General features: G+C 45.7%; 1 protein-coding gene across 1 annotated transcript; it reads right to left on the bottom strand.

Moving 5' to 3' along the window:
* Positions 1–1,075: 1,075 nt before the first annotated feature.
* LOC142184839 (cytochrome P450 2B11-like) lies at positions 1,076–7,310 on the bottom strand. Its single transcript, XM_075259941.1, has 9 exons — positions 7,131–7,310; positions 5,617–5,779; positions 5,387–5,536; positions 3,900–4,060; positions 3,461–3,637; positions 3,201–3,342; positions 2,600–2,784; positions 1,945–2,086; positions 1,076–1,260 (listed from the first exon to the last, which is right to left on the bottom strand). Exons 1-9 carry the CDS (start codon positions 7,302–7,304, stop codon positions 1,076–1,078), a joined length of 1,479 nt encoding a protein of 492 aa, XP_075116042.1. The 5' UTR covers positions 7,305–7,310.
* Between the last annotated feature and the right edge of the window lie 8,399 nt (positions 7,311–15,709).

Below are 15,709 nucleotides of genomic sequence, written 5' to 3'. Positions count from 1 at the left end.
AAATGTACTTACATTTGGCTGTGTCCTGTCTGGCTGTGGTGAAAGCTCTTCATTTATAGCAGCCGGCAGACGTCCCCCTGCACACTCCGATCTGTGTGGGGGAGGGGCAGCACAGCTCCTGCTAGTGACGGCAGTGTACAGTGCAGGGAGCAGAGACGCACACTCGCACTGATTGCTACAGGGGCCCATTTTGGCACGGTCAGGATCCCGATCGGGCCCCTGAAGATCCCGATCGGGCCCCTGACAAGTGCATTTAGCTAAAACTAATAGTCAGGCTTGGGGGCCCAGCGGGGGATTCCCCGGTGCTCCGGCGGGCCAGTCCGACCCTGTCCCAGACCACGTGACATCTGGGATATTACCATATGGGCCTGAAGCCTGCTAGGATTAACATGAGCACAAATAGAATGTCATGCATTTTCCCCCCTCAGCTTATATTCGAGTCGGTAAGTTTTCCCCGTTTTTGTGGTAAAATTAGGGGGGGTCAGCTTATATTCGGGTCGACTTATACTCGAGTATATACGGTATTGCATCACTTCGGACATCAATAATGACAAATGGTCAAAGCAAAAAACATTTTATTTCAATAGAAGCAAAAACATTTCCCTCCTCTGCACATAATAAATAAATGGATTCCCGCTTGCGCGGATTCTTTATAAATATTCTCAACATTTCCATCTCTTCCTTGTCTTTTCTCCAGTTGGACAATCTGTTCCCATAAGGCTGAAACCTCCACCAGCTCCAGAGCTTTGTGTCATTCACAAAAATTCCCCTTGTTGCGGATGATGGAGGACATGGTTGTCCCTCTGACTGCTGTTACACTTCTGGGGCTGAGGGTAGGTGCCCTCTGAGCCCAGGCCTTAGGTATTACGAGATCTTGTTTGGGATCTACATGGGGGTCGCACGTATCGGATTCAATAACAGCGAATGGAACATTTTATACTGAATATTTCATAACTATCTTACAATATATATAATAATGGTTTCTAATCCTCCTCATATAAAAATTCAGGTTGAAGTGTAAAATTTGTTGATTCCTTGTTAATAGTCATCAATAGGTCGTAACGGAGGTAAAATGTCAGTGACGAGGGACAGCGGACATCTTGTAGGATCGGGGCAGATGGCCTGCACTGCTGAACTCAGGACGTAAATCTAAGTCGTCTCTGGACACGGTTGTGGTCAGGGTAAACTTCTGGAGGAGTGTGGTGAAGAACAGGAAGAGCTCCATACGGGCCAAACCTTCTCCGGGACACATTCGCCTTCCTACAAAGGAACATGATAACATTAAGAGTTTTATTCAAAAATTTGTCACATTCTGAACTTTTTAGGAAGATTAATTCTATAAGGAAAAGATAAAATTGTGTTCAAAAGAAGACATATACTTGGGGGGTATTGACATATCAGAACGTGATGCTAATTTGGACGCTCATTACACTGCAAAATCAGTGATAGACTACACCCACATTCTGCCTCCCATTGTTGTGTTATTCAGCAGATATAACTCCTGATGCCGCCTGATGTCACCGCCCTCTGAGTTGCCGCATGTCTTCGTCTTATTCTAAGAACCAGAACTCAGGCACTTGATACATTCTTATGTTTGTTTGATCTTGAGCACCATCGGACTGCACTGACAGCCTGAGTTCTGGATCACTGAATAACCTCTGACAACTCAGAAGCCGATCACCTGGACAGAGCTGAAAACTACATCGTACAGATAAGCAAAAAGCATGTTTATCCCTCACAGCCCCCCCCCCCCCCCCCCAACACTAAATCATCTATGTAGAGACAAGGGGGAAAATACAAAGGCAGACTGCTCCATTAATGGGGAGTTACTTTACAACCCAAACCTACAGGCTGAATTTGGGGAAGGAGAAGGACCGTCCAAGTGAACGAGAGGTTTTTCATGATATTGTAATGACTCTTCACCAAGCACAAAACCAATTCTACCTGCAGAGAAGGGCATGAAGGCCGCGTTGTTCTTTACTGTCCCCTTATCATCCAGGAACCGTTCTGGGGAGAAGACCTCCGGCTGTGGAAACTGGTCGGAATCCTTCAATACTGTGGTCAATAGTGGGAACACGTCTGTGCCCTGCAAGTGTAAGAAGGAAAGGGATTAGATTCATCTGTACTTATATGGCGCCACCATCATCCACAGCGCTGTACAAATATTGTCATCAGTCACAATCTACATAGACAGCGATAACTCAATACAGATGACGTTTGGTTGGAAGCCACTGTGAGCCCCCCAAAATGGTGTTGGCCATACACTTTGGATCCAACGGTTATCTAAGCTGCTCATACATATTAGATTAATGTCTACCAAAGTCACCAATCTCAATGGGATTGGAGATCCATCCATGTGTATGTGGGGTTTGAGACTCTACCCAGATGGCAGATGGAAGTCAACATGCTCAATCATTTGGGAGAAAAGAGTCTAACAATGGATTCCCTCTTCCCATTGAGTACACATAAATCCGCTCAGAGAACTTTATTAACTGTTTTTTCACATTACATTGGGGTCCTACATCCTAAATATAGTTAAAGGATACAAAAATATACAATGGGAGATACATAGGGGACAGACATGGAAGAGAGTTTTTACCTTGGGGATTGTATAACCTCGAAAACAGACGTCATCTGTTGTAGCGTGGGGAACCCCGGTGGGGACAATATCACTGAATCTTTGAATCTCATAGATTACAGCTTCTGTATACGGCATCTTGGTTCGATCCTCTATCGATGGGAGACGATCACCTATCACATGGTCAATTTCAGCCTGGAGTTTTGCTAAATAGATTAAAAAATTTAGTTTATTGGAGAGAAATCTTGGACATAGAGAGAGAAGATATCATTGTGCAAGACATGGATCGATAATAATCCGGGATAATTCATCAATAAATGGCCAAAAACATTCATGGTGAAGGTAATAACTAGTTCTGACGTGAGGTTCACACCTGAGTTTAAGTTTCCATTGATCAGGTTCACTTGGGGACCCGACGAATGGAAATCTAATCCACTTAAAAAAGTGGTTACCCTATAATGGGGTCCACCTGGTTTCTGCCCTAAAAAGCAGAGAGAAAAGTCTGGCTTGAAGGGAATGGAAACCCCTGAATACAGGTCAAGGTGTGAAACGAGCCTGACTGTATACAATCTTCTTCCAGTACAATATACAATCCAAGTGAGATGAGATCTTAACTTTTTACCTTGAATTTCTGGATATTTTAGTAGTACGAGAAAGCCATATCGAAGGGTGGTACTGGAAGTCTCTGTCCCGGCAAAGAACAAGTTCATTAAAGACCCTACGAGATTCTCATTATGGAATTCTGAGGATGGATTTTCTTGGTCCTATACAAAGACAAATAAAAGACCCGAATGGAGAACGTTAGTAAATAAGATGGGCAGCTGGAGGTCCACAAGTGCCAGCAGGACACCAACCTGGTCATGAGAGGATATGAACTCTTACCTGTTGCATCTTCACCAGAAAGCAATCAATAAAGTGCCGTGTAGAGTCTGCGTCAAGCGTTCTCGCACTCTCATCCACCCTGTCTTGAACAAATGCTTTGAGGTCAGTCAAATGCTGAAAACCTTTCTGGTGAGGACCCGGAATATGACGCATAAGTCCATGGAAGAAGTAAAAAATCTACAAGGTTGAGATTGGGCAAGTTAGTGAAAAGACAAACTACTAAAAGATATTAACTAGGGTTGAGCCGATCTTGAGATATCAGGATCGTTTTTAAAATCAGATTTTCGATCATTTTCTAGCCGATTGCGATCGTGAAAGTTGCTCGATCGCCGATTGGGATCCGATCTTTCCCGATCCAGATTGCTCAACCCTAGTATTAACCTGGGAATGAAAGTCAGAAAGAAATCTGTACTGGAGAAAAGGAAATATCAGAACTCACCAAACCCCAGCCAGAGTTCATGAATCGGTGAATCCCAGAGATATTCTGGAGAAGAGACAGAAAATGTTCATCTTTGTAACTAAACCTCTTCCCGAATACAACAGAGCAGATGATGTTTGAGACGGCACAACTCAGGAAAAAAGTGGGGTCAAACGCTTCCCCTATAGAGATGGATAAAAATGTATACATATATTAATAAAGCCATTTACAGACGGACACTACGTTCTATGATGTCATACTAAATGGGTCAGAGCTGAAGAAGACAATTTGTAGGACATAGAAGCCATCAGCACACTTGGGTGGAGGAGATAAAACCATATTGGCATCTTTAATCCCAGGCCTGAAAGGTTAAAATAAAAAATGGAAAGGGATGTTTGGAACGTGAATGTTGCGAATGGAGACTATAGAGGAGCCGTCAGTGTTGGCAGACTAGAAGACTATCTAATGTATGAGGATGGACCAACTCTGCCCTGACACATAATGGCGAAAGTCGGATCCTCGGAGATGCGCTGAAAGTCAACATGTTCATCTTTTGTTGTTATGGGTGATAAGCTGAGACCAAAGAGGTTTGGGGGAGACTTAGCTCTATCTTGTCATTGAGAACACACAATTATATGCTCGACAAGAAAGTAACAATGTAACAACTAATCGATAAACGTTCCGACTGGAGATGAGCAAGTAGTATTCCATCAAATACCTCCCCGCCATAGGTATGTGTGTAAGCGGCCGAAGACCAAGGGGGTAAACGTGTTGAATATTCGATACGTTTAACCCCTTGGTGTTCGGCCGCTTACACGCATACTTATGGCAGGGAGTAGAGATGAGCGAACACTGTTCGGATCAGCCGATCCGAACAACACGCACCCATAGAAATGAATGGGAACACCTGTGATGCCGGCCGGCCACCGGCAAAGTCAGCGTCACAGGTGCTTCCATTCATTTCTATGGGTGCGTGCTGTTCGGATCGGCTGATCCGAATAGTATTCGCTCATCTCTAGCAGGGAGGTATTCGATCGAATGCTACTCGCTCATCTCTAGTTCCGACAACATCTATAGCAGGTATATGACCAACATGAAACTATTATAGGATTAGAAACAATAACTATCAGACAATTCACCAGTCAACCATGAAAGGAACAATATGGAGAATCTAATCAATATTAAACTGGGGTAGATAAGACTTTGGGACCTACACTCATTGACCTAGTTGGTTCTATTCAAGCCATTACTGAAGGTAAAGATACAAACTTCAGAGTTCAGAGGTAAAATATATTATTAGTTCTACTTCTAACCCATAGTTGCCATAGTATGGGTTAAGGGAATGGGCAGGACCAGTTACAAACTAGGTGGAGTTCAGAAAAACACCCCGTACCCACAAAGTGGGGCATATGTCTGCATTCTGGAGCATGTAGGGGACGTTCCTGGATGGCTTGTGAGTAGGGTTATGTTATATGACAGTAAGTATTTCACATAAAACGTTTCCACACCTTCAGTTTTGTTGAACTCCTCCACAAGGTACTGCGCCTCCTCCTGGATTCTCTCTTCTATACTCCTCTTACCCATCCCAAAGTTTCTAAGGGTGCTGAGTGCGAATCGTCGCATTTGCTTCCATCGCTCCCCATTACTGCCAATGATTCCTAGAAGAGAAGATCCTCAGTTGGGCCTCTAAATATGACAAAAATATCCAAGTACAGAACACCATGACAGGACGTCTTACCATATCCCTTCTGAACATATTCATACAATGGCAGCCTCCCTCTTCCACTGAACACATCCTTGTTGTCTATTAAGGCCTCTTTTACGGCATCATATCCACAAAGCATCACAGTGGGCCGAGATCCAAAATACACTGTGAATACTGGGCCGTATTTTATCTGGATCTGAAGAGAGAATGAAGAGTGAGGTCAAAACCCAGACCTGTCCGCTCACCGGTCTCACCAGAGGTCTGCTAGTTTTCTGGCCTCCGCACCCAGTCACCTACTCAGTATTGACTTTCCCCGGCCATCCGGACTCCTGACTCCAGAGCAGAGACCGGTCACACTGTGCAGGGAACGCTCCGAGCTGCCGAGAGTGCAGGTGCTCAGGGTGCCAAATGCTCAGACCTCCAGGGATCCCCCAATTATATAAAGCTTTATTCTATTATTCTATGTATAGACATCTCTATATGTGCCAGTACAGTGTGTAGGAAAATACTAGGAAGACTGTTAGTCAGAGAAAATCTCCCCATTGGGAACTGTTGGGTGTGTTAGGGTGCACGTCTGCCCCCCCCCCCACACACACACACACACACACACCGGACGGCTGATGAAAGGAAAAAAATTACATAAAAATATGAAATAACCCATTAGAATAAAATAAACACAAGATTTACAGGGGTCGCTAAATGGTCTCAGTAACAATGTAACTATTAGCGTTGTATCTTATTGTTACACTTTGATGTTTGCATTTATACATTATTTTCTTCGTTCTATGAAGGCCCTGTAAGATTCTTCATGTGATAAGTGTCATCTCTGATATTCTTCCCCAGACACTTAGATTTTCTCTGCAGTCGTGGGTTAAGACACAAAATACCATCTCTACAACCTGTGACCTGACCTCAGTGCGAACATTATACAATGGTTCCTATAGGGCGCTGGGACGTTCAGCCGCTGACCGGAGTGACCCTGGTGTGGTGTCACCTACAATGTACAGGGCCAGTAATGGTGGAAGGAATCCTCGGAGGTGACCTCTCTGTTGGTAACCCCGTAGTTCTCTAGATGGGCTGAGCTGAGACATTTGTACTATTAGACAGTGACTTATTATCCTTCACTTAATAATTTTTCCTTGGTTTTCTAATGGGGTCTTCGGTTCCGGTAACCTACTGTATACTGTATATAGCAATAGTATGGATGAAATGAGTTTATTGTCGGGCATCAGGATATTTAAGGTGCAGAACACATTAGGGTCACTTGTCCTTGGTTCACCTCTCCTCACTTTGTGATATCTCTGATACTGGAGACACATTCTCTATTATTCAATTCTAGCAACAAAACTTTATGTTGAGATCAGAGCGGTAGAGTCAAAGCCAGAAAAAGTTATTCCAAATTTATATGACTGATCTATTCCTGTCCTGTGTCTGCAGCTCCTATAGAGATTGATGTGTTTCCTTTGTTACAGACTACAAACACACCCAGCATAGTCAGATCTTTTAGTCATAGAATCAGACTTATATTATTACCCCCCATTACTTACCTGCCGGAGTGAAAGTATAAACTCCCGAGGATTTATTTGGAGAATGTTCCCGACCACTGGTAATGGAGGAGGACCTGGAGGGAGATGCGCTTGGTCCTTGTTTTTTCCTTTCAGCCATATTGTCCAGAGCAGACATAGGAAGACCAGGAGGAGAATAGTTGTGGCAAGAAGCATGTTCACACTTGGTGTCTGTGCGGAGGTGTAATGCTGCTCCTCTCAGACTGCTCTTATATACGTTCTCCTAGGTGGGGGCTCAGGTGACCCCGGTCCGTGTACTGTTGGTCATGGAATGTGTAATCAGCAAAAAGAAAATTTTCCACTGAGTAATTTTGGCAAAAATTTCTATTATTTTGAAATGTACAGAGCTCGGGCTGACAACATTACCTACGTGATATACAAAGAGAGAGGACATTCCTGAGATAAAAATAGTCTGACCTGTGTCCGGTCACCCGGCAGAGAGTCACAGTTATAGGGTCATTGTGGACAAGTGACTGATACAACGCAATGCGTTACATGGAATCTACACATCGTATTCACCTTCAGCACTGTATACATTACATAACATGTAGGAATTCTACAGTATATATGACAGAGGTGTTCTGTACCAGACAATCTGAATGTAATTTAATATATTATCATATTACTTACTCTTTACAGGATACAACAATTTGTATCTTTCCGGAGCAAATGATTTACTGCATTTGGTAGTTTGTTTTTTTTAAATTGCATTCACTTATTTTTTTAAATGACAAAAATTACTATAAAATAACACTTTCCATATTCTATGGGATGTTGTATGTACATAACCTATCTATCTGCAGGCTGGGGTGATAGACTGGGTCTGGTGACAGTAACCTATCTATCTGCAGGGCTGGGGTGATATGCTGGTTCTGGTGACAGTAACCTATCTATCTGCAGGGCTGGGGTGATATGCTGGTTCTGGTGACACTAACCTATCTATCTGCGGGGCTGGGGTGATATGCTGGGTCTGGTGATAGTAACCTATCTATCTGCAGGGCTGGGGTGATATGCTGGTTCTGGTGACAGTAACCTATCTATCTGCAGGGCTGGGGTGATATGCTGGTTCTGGTGACAGTAACGTATCTATCTGCAAGGCTGGGGTGATATGCTGGGTCTGGTGACAGTAACCTATCTATCTGCAAGGCTGGGGTGATATGCTGGTTCTGGTGACAGTAACCTATCTATCTGCAGGGCTGGGGTGATATGCTGGTTCTGGTAATAGTAACCTATCTATCTGCAAGGCTGGGGTGATATGCTGGTTCTGGTGACAGTAACCTATCTATCTGCAGGGCTGGGGTGATATGCTGGTTCTGGTGACAGTAATCTATCTATCTGCAGGGCTGGAGTGATATGCTGGTTCTGGTGACAGTAACCTATCTATCTGCAAGGATGGGATGATATGCTGGGTCTGGTGACAGTAACCTATCTATCTGCAGGGCTGAGGTGATATGCTGGTTCTGGTGACAGTAACCTATCTATCTGCAGGGCTGGGGTGATATGCTGGTTCTGGTGGCAGTAATCTATCTATCTGCAGGGCTGGGGTGATATGCTGGGTCTGGTGATAGTAACCAATCTATCTGCAGGGCAGGGGTGATATGCTGGTTCTGGTGACACTAACCTATCTGCAGGGCTGGGATGATGTGCTGGTTCTGGTGACAGTTACCTATCTATCCGCAGGGCTGGGGTGATATGCTGGTTCTTGTGACAGTAACCTATCTATCTGCAGGGCTGGGGTGATATACTGGGTCTGGTGACAGTAACCTATCTATCTGCAGGGGTGGGGTGATATGCTGGGTCTGGTGACAGTAACTTATCTATCTGCAGGGCTGGGGTGATATACTGGTTCTGGTGACAGTAACCTATCTATCTGCAGGGCTGGGGTGATATGCTGGGTCTGGTGACAGTAACCTATCTATCTGCAGGGGTGGGGTGATATGCTGGGTCTGGTGACAGTAATTTATCAATCTGCAGGGCTGGGGTGATATGCCGGTTCTGGTGACAGTAACCTGTCTCTCTGCAGGACTGAGGTAATATGCTGGTTCTGGTGACAGTAACCTATCTATCTGCAGGGCTGGGGTGATATGCTGGGTCTGGTGACAGTAACCTATCTATCTGCAGGGCTGGGGTGATATGCTGGGTCTGGTGACAGTAACCTATCTATCTGCAGGGCTAGGGTGATATGCTGGTTCTGGTGACAGTAACCTATCTCTCTGCAGGACTGAGGTGATATGCTGGTTCTGGTGACAGTAACCTATCTCTCTGCAGGACTGAGGTGATATGCTGGTTCTGGTGACAGTAACCTATCTCTCTGCAGGACTGAGGTGATATGCTGGTTCTGGTGACAGTAATCTATCTATCTGCAGGGCTGGAGTGATATGCTGGTTCTGGTGACAGTAACCTATCTATCTGCAAGGATGGGATGATATGCTGGGTCTGGTGACAGTAACCTATCTATCTGCAGGGCTGGGGTGATATGCTGGTTCTGGTGGCAGTAATCTATCTATCTGCAGGGCTGGGGTGATATGCTGGGTCTGGTGATAGTAACCTATCTATCTGCAGGGCAGGGGTGATATGCTGGTTCTGGTGACACTAACCTATCTGCAGGGCTGGGGTGATGTGCTAGTTCTGGTGACAGTTACCTATCTATCCGCAGGGCTGGGGTGATATGCTGGTTCTGGTGACAGTAACCTATCTATCTGCAGGGCTGGGGTGATATGCTGGGTCTGGTGACAGTAACCTATCTATCTGCAGGGGTGGGGTGACATGCTGGGTCTGGTGACAGTAACTTATCTATCTGCAGGGCTTGGGTGATATACTGGTTTTGGTGACAGTAACCTATCTATCTGCAGGGCTGGGGTGATATGCTGGTTCTGGTGACAGTAACCTATCTCTCTGCAGGACTGAGGTGATATGCTGGTTCTGGTGACAGTAACCTATCTATCTGCAGGGCTGGGGTGATATGCTGGGTCTGGTGACAGTAACCTATCTATCTGCAGGGCTGGGGTGATATGCTGGGTCTGGTGACAGTAACCTATCTATCTGCAGGGCTAGGGTGATATGCTGGTTCTGGTGACAGTAACCTATCTCTCTGCAGGACTGAGGTGATATGCTGGTTCTGGTGACAGTAACCTATCTCTCTGCAGGACTGAGGTGATATGCTGGTTCTGGTGACAGTAACCTATCTATCTGCAGGACTGGGGTGATATGCTGGTTCTGGTGACAGTAACCTATCTATCTGCAGGGCTGGGGTGATATGCTGGGTCTGGTGACAGTAACCTATCTATCTGCAGGGCTAGGGTGATATGCTGGTTCTGGTGACAGTAACCTATCTCTCTGCAGGACTGAGGTGATATGCTGGTTCTGATGACAGTAACCTATCTCTCTGCAGGACTGAGGTGATATGCTGGTTATGGTGACACTAACCTATCTATCTGCAGGACTGGGGTGATATGCTGGTTCTGGTGACAGTAACCTATCTATCTGCAGGGCTGGGGTGATATACTGTTCTGGTGACAGTAATCTATCTATCTGCAGGGCTGGAGTGATATGCTGGTTCTGGTGACAGTAATCTATCTATCTGCAGGGCTGGAGTGATATGCTGGTTCTGGTGACAGTAACCTATCTATCTGCAAGGATGGGATGATATGCTGGGTCTGGTGACAGTAACCTATCTATCTGCAGGGCTGAGGTGATATGCTGGTTCTGGTGACAGTAACCTATCTATCTGCAGGGCTGGGGTTATATGCTGGTTCTGGTGGCAGTAATCTATCTATCTGCAGGGCTGGGGTGATATGCTGGGTCTGGTGATAGTAACCTATCTATCTGCAGGGCAGGGGTGATATGCTGGTTCTGGTGACACTAACCTATCTGCAGGGCTGGGGTGATGTGCTGGTTCTGGTGACAGTTACCTATCTATCCGCAGGGCTGGGGTGATATGCTGGTTCTGGTGACAGTAACCTATCTATCTGCAGGGCTGGGGTGATATGCTGGGTCTGGTGACAGTAACCTATCTATCTGCAGGGGTGGGGTGATATTCTGGGTCTGGTGACAGTAACTTATCTATCTGCAGGGCTGGGGTGATATGCTGGTTCTGGTGACAGTAACCTGTCTCTCTGCAGGACTGAGGTGATATGCTGGTTCTGGTGACAGTAACCTATCTATCTGCAGGGCTGGGGTGATATGCTGGGTCTGGTGACAGTAACCTATCTATCTGCAGGGCTGGGGTGATATGCTGGGTCTGGTGACAGTAACCTATCTATCTGCAGGGCTAGGGTGATATGCTGGTTCTGGTGACAGTAATCTATCTCTCTGCAGGACTGAGGTGATATGCTGGTTCTGGTGACAGTAACCTATCTCTCTGCAGGACTGAGGTGATATGCTGGTTCTGGTGACAGTAACCTATCTCTCTGCAGGACTGGGGTGATATGCTGGTTCTGGTGACAGTAATCTATCTATCTGCAGGGCTGGAGTGATATGCTGGTTCTGGTGACAGTAACCTATCTATCTGCAAGGATGGGATGATATGCTGGGTCTGGTGACAGTAACCTATCTATCTGCAGGGCTGGGGTGATATGCTGGTTCTGGTGGCAGTAATCTATCTATCTGCAGGGCTGGGGTGATATGCTGGGTCTGGTGATAGTAACCTATCTATCTGCAGGGCAGGGGTGATATGCTGGTTCTGGTGACACTAACCTATCTGCAGGGCTGGGGTGATGTGCTAGTTCTGGTGACAGTTACCTATCTATCCGCAGGGCTGGGGTGATATGCTGGTTCTGGTGACAGTAACCTATCTATCTGCAGGGCTGGGGTGATATGCTGGGTCTGGTGACAGTAACCTATCTATCTGCAGGGGTGGGGTGATATGCTGGGTCTGGTGACAGTAACTTATCTATCTGCAGGGCTTGGGTGATATACTGGTTTTGGTGACAGTAACCTATCTATCTGCAGGGCTGGGGTGATATGCTGGTTCTGGTGACAGTAACCTATCTCTCTGCAGGACTGAGGTGATATGCTGGTTCTGGTGACAGTAACCTATCTATCTGCAGGGCTGGGGTGATATGCTGGGTCTGGTGACAGTAACCTATCTATCTGCAGGGCTGGGGTGATATGCTGGGTCTGGTGACAGTAACCTATCTATCTGCAGGGCTAGGGTGATATGCTGGTTCTGGTGACAGTAACCTATCTCTCTGCAGGACTGAGGTGATATGCTGGTTCTGGTGACAGTAACCTATCTCTCTGCAGGACTGGGGTGATATGCTTGTTCTGGTGACAGTAATCTATCTATCTGCAGGGCTGGAGTGATATGCTGGTTCTGGTGACAGTAACCTATCTATCTGCAAGGATGGGATGATATGCTGGGTCTGGTGACAGTAACCTATCTATCTGCAGGGCTGGGGTGATATGCTGGTTCTGGTGGCAGTAATCTATCTATCTGCAGGGCTGGGGTGATATGCTGGGTCTGGTGATAGTAACCTATCTATCTGCAGGGCAGGGGTGATATGCTGGTTCTGGTGACACTAACCTATCTGCAGGGCTGGGGTGATGTGCTAGTTCTGGTGACAGTTACCTATCTATCCGCAGGGCTGGGGTGATATGCTGGTTCTGGTGACAGTAACCTATCTATCTGCAGGGCTGGGGTGATATGCTGGGTCTGGTGACAGTAACCTATCTATCTGCAGGGGTGGGGTGATATGCTGGGTCTGGTGACAGTAACTTATCTATCTGCAGGGCTTGGGTGATATACTGGTTTTGGTGACAGTAACCTATCTATCTGCAGGGCTGGGGTGATATGCTGGTTCTGGTGACAGTAACCTATCTCTCTGCAGGACTGAGGTGATATGCTGGTTCTGGTGACAGTAACCTATCTATCTGCAGGGCTGGGGTGATATGCTGGGTCTGGTGACAGTAACCTATCTATCTGCAGGGCTGGGGTGATATGCTGGGTCTGGTGACAGTAACCTATCTATCTGCAGGGCTAGGGTGATATGCTGGTTCTGGTGACAGTAACCTATCTCTCTTCAGGACTGAGGTGATATGCTGGTTCTGGTGACAGTAACCTATCTCTCTGCAGGACTGAGGTGATATGCTGGTTCTGGTGACAGTAACCTATCTCTCTGCAGGACTGGGGTGATATGCTGGTTATGGTGACACTAACCTATCTATCTGCAGGACTGGGGTGATATGCTGGTTCTGGTGACAGTAACCTATCTATCTGCAGGGCTGGGGTGATATACTGGTTCTGGTGACAGTAACCTATCTATCTGCAGGACTGGGGTGATATGCTGGGTCTGGTGACAGTAACCTATCTATCTGCAGGGCTGGGGTGATATGCTGGGTCTGGTGACAGTAACCTATCTATCTGCAGGGCTGGGGTGATATACTGGTTCTGGTGACAGTAACCTATCTATCTGCAGGGCTGGGGTGATATGCTGGGTCTGGTGACAGTAACCTATCTATCTGCAGGGCTGGGGTGATATGCTGGGTCTGGTGACAGTAACCTACCTATCTGCAGGACTGGGGTGATATACAGTACTGGTTCTGCTGACTATAACCTATCTATCTGCAGGGCTGAGGTGATAGAGGCTTAAAGAATAATATGATTAAAAAAAAATCTCACCAAATACTTTAAAGAATAGGTGATTTTCTGGGGACATTTTCCCTTTCAGCAGACTGGACTTCTTACAATATCTTGTTCTATTTGATTTAAAAATATTTTTTTTCCTCCCCAAAAAAGGCCCCTGCCAGGATCGGTAAGTATATAGGGCCTGTTACCAGATGGAGTTATTCCAGCCGGTAACGGCCTATTAAAAAAACAAAAAACAAAAAACATGCAGCGGTAGCGATTGTTGCCGGGCCCCTAATGTCCCGGGCCCTGTGGCAGCTGCCTCCGCTGCTATGGCGGTAGTTACGCCACTGCCCAAACCCTATATTTTTCTGAAGGATGATTTGGAGCAGAATCCATGACGTAAGGTTGCAGCTGACTGGTTCGGATGTTTCTACCGTGTGAACAGTCTCTTAAAGAACTCCACCTAAACCTGACAGCTGAGATATAGATTTAGTCATTGGCTCTTCTGAAACCTTCCTTAGATATTATTGAATATCTCAGCTCAGTCTCCTTTATCAGCAATTGCCTCAAAAAAAAAAAAAAAAAAAAAAAACTGCGCCTTTGGTTATTTTCCTTCCTTAGGCTGAGGCCCCACGTTGCGGGAACGCAGCTTTTTTTTGTTGCAGATTTTGTTGTGGTTTTTTGAGCCAAAGCCAGGAGTGGATTGAGCAGAAGGGAGAGATATAAGATCTTCCTGTATATTAGCCGTTTCTTTTGTAGCCATTCTTGGCTTTGGCTTAAAAAAAAAAACGCTACAAAATCTGCGACAAAAAAAAAAAAGCTGCGTTTCCGCAATGTGGGGCCTTAGCCTTACGTAGATTTTCCTTCCAGGTATATTATTCAGCCAGGTTGACCTCACTTAGATCTTCTCGGTAACATCACGTGATTCTCGCTCTGACCACATAAGGATGGATTCACACCTGAGCCTCATCTACGTTCCTGGTTTCTGTCCTCTGAATTCACTTTAAAAAAGCAGAGAGAAAAATCCTGAAAGCAGAATTTCCTTCTTTTTTTTCCGCTTTTTTCGGTGGAAACCTGGCAGATCCCATTATGGTCTATGGGGTCTGTGGGTTTCCACAGATAACTGCTTTTTTATGTAGATTAGGTTTCCGTTCTTGGGGTTCCCATATGTATATGATCCTGCCTGTATACTTATATAGTTATATGATTTATCTGATTGCCATGTTTAGAGTCATGCCTCTCACCTCTGCCAAGTCAGTCCTCTCTGCGCCAAGCTGATGAGATGCAACACATGGAAACAGCTGTCCTTGGCTGAGAGACTGTACCTGGTAAAATCCCAACATCATTGCAAACAAAGGCCTCTGAGAAGGTATGATGTTAAAGGGAGCGCCCTCTATTGGTTTGCTTGACTGAGACTCTGTCTTCCTAATTACATCATGGAAGATAGACTGGGACATTCTCAGTGAGCGCCCTCTATTGGTGTGCATTCCTGAGGCACTGGCTTCCTAATTACATCATGGAAGTCAGATTTGCATACTCTTCCCATGTTCCTTTGCACAGTGGAGCGCTCATGACTTAATAAGGCTCCGCACACCTATATGGTGGTCTCTTCCTATGGAGTGACAATATCCCCTTAACCCTGTCTAAGCCTCTCACCTCTGCCAGGTCAGTCCTCTCTGTGCCAAGCTGATGAGATGCAAGTACATCGAAACAGCTGTCCTTGGCTGAGACCTGGTAAAATCCCAACATCATTGCAAACAAAGGCCTCTGAGAAGGTCGGCATGATGTTAAAGGGAGTGCCCTCTATTGGTTTGCTTGACTGAGATTCTAAATTACATCATGGAAGTCAGATTTGTATGTTACGGCAGATACAATGTCCATGTAAACCGTAGTATAAAATAATATTAATATTAATAACCTTTAATGATGTGGGGAACGAGTCGTAATTAAAAAAATAATAATAATGGAAAAAACAAAAACTATCAAATACAAG

The sequence above is a fragment of the Leptodactylus fuscus genome, chromosome 11 (genome assembly GCF_031893055.1).
Source record: "Leptodactylus fuscus isolate aLepFus1 chromosome 11, aLepFus1.hap2, whole genome shotgun sequence".
NCBI lineage: Eukaryota > Metazoa > Chordata > Amphibia > Anura > Leptodactylidae > Leptodactylus > Leptodactylus fuscus.
The sequence above is the reverse complement of the archived record's forward strand: the minus strand, read 5'-3'. Positions and strand labels throughout refer to the sequence as shown.

Coding starts and splice junctions, on each gene's coding strand:
- LOC142184839 (XM_075259941.1), bottom strand. CDS start 7,304: ATGCTTCTTGCCACAACTATTCTCCTCCTGGTCTTCCTATGTCTGCTC. Junction 5,537..5,616: donor ATATGTTCAGAAGGGATATG/GTAAGACGTCCT, acceptor CTTCTCTTCTAG/GAATCATTGGCAGTAATGGG. Junction 3,638..3,899: donor TGAACTCTGGCTGGGGTTTG/GTGAGTTCTGAT, acceptor TCAACCTTGTAG/ATTTTTTACTTCTTCCATGG.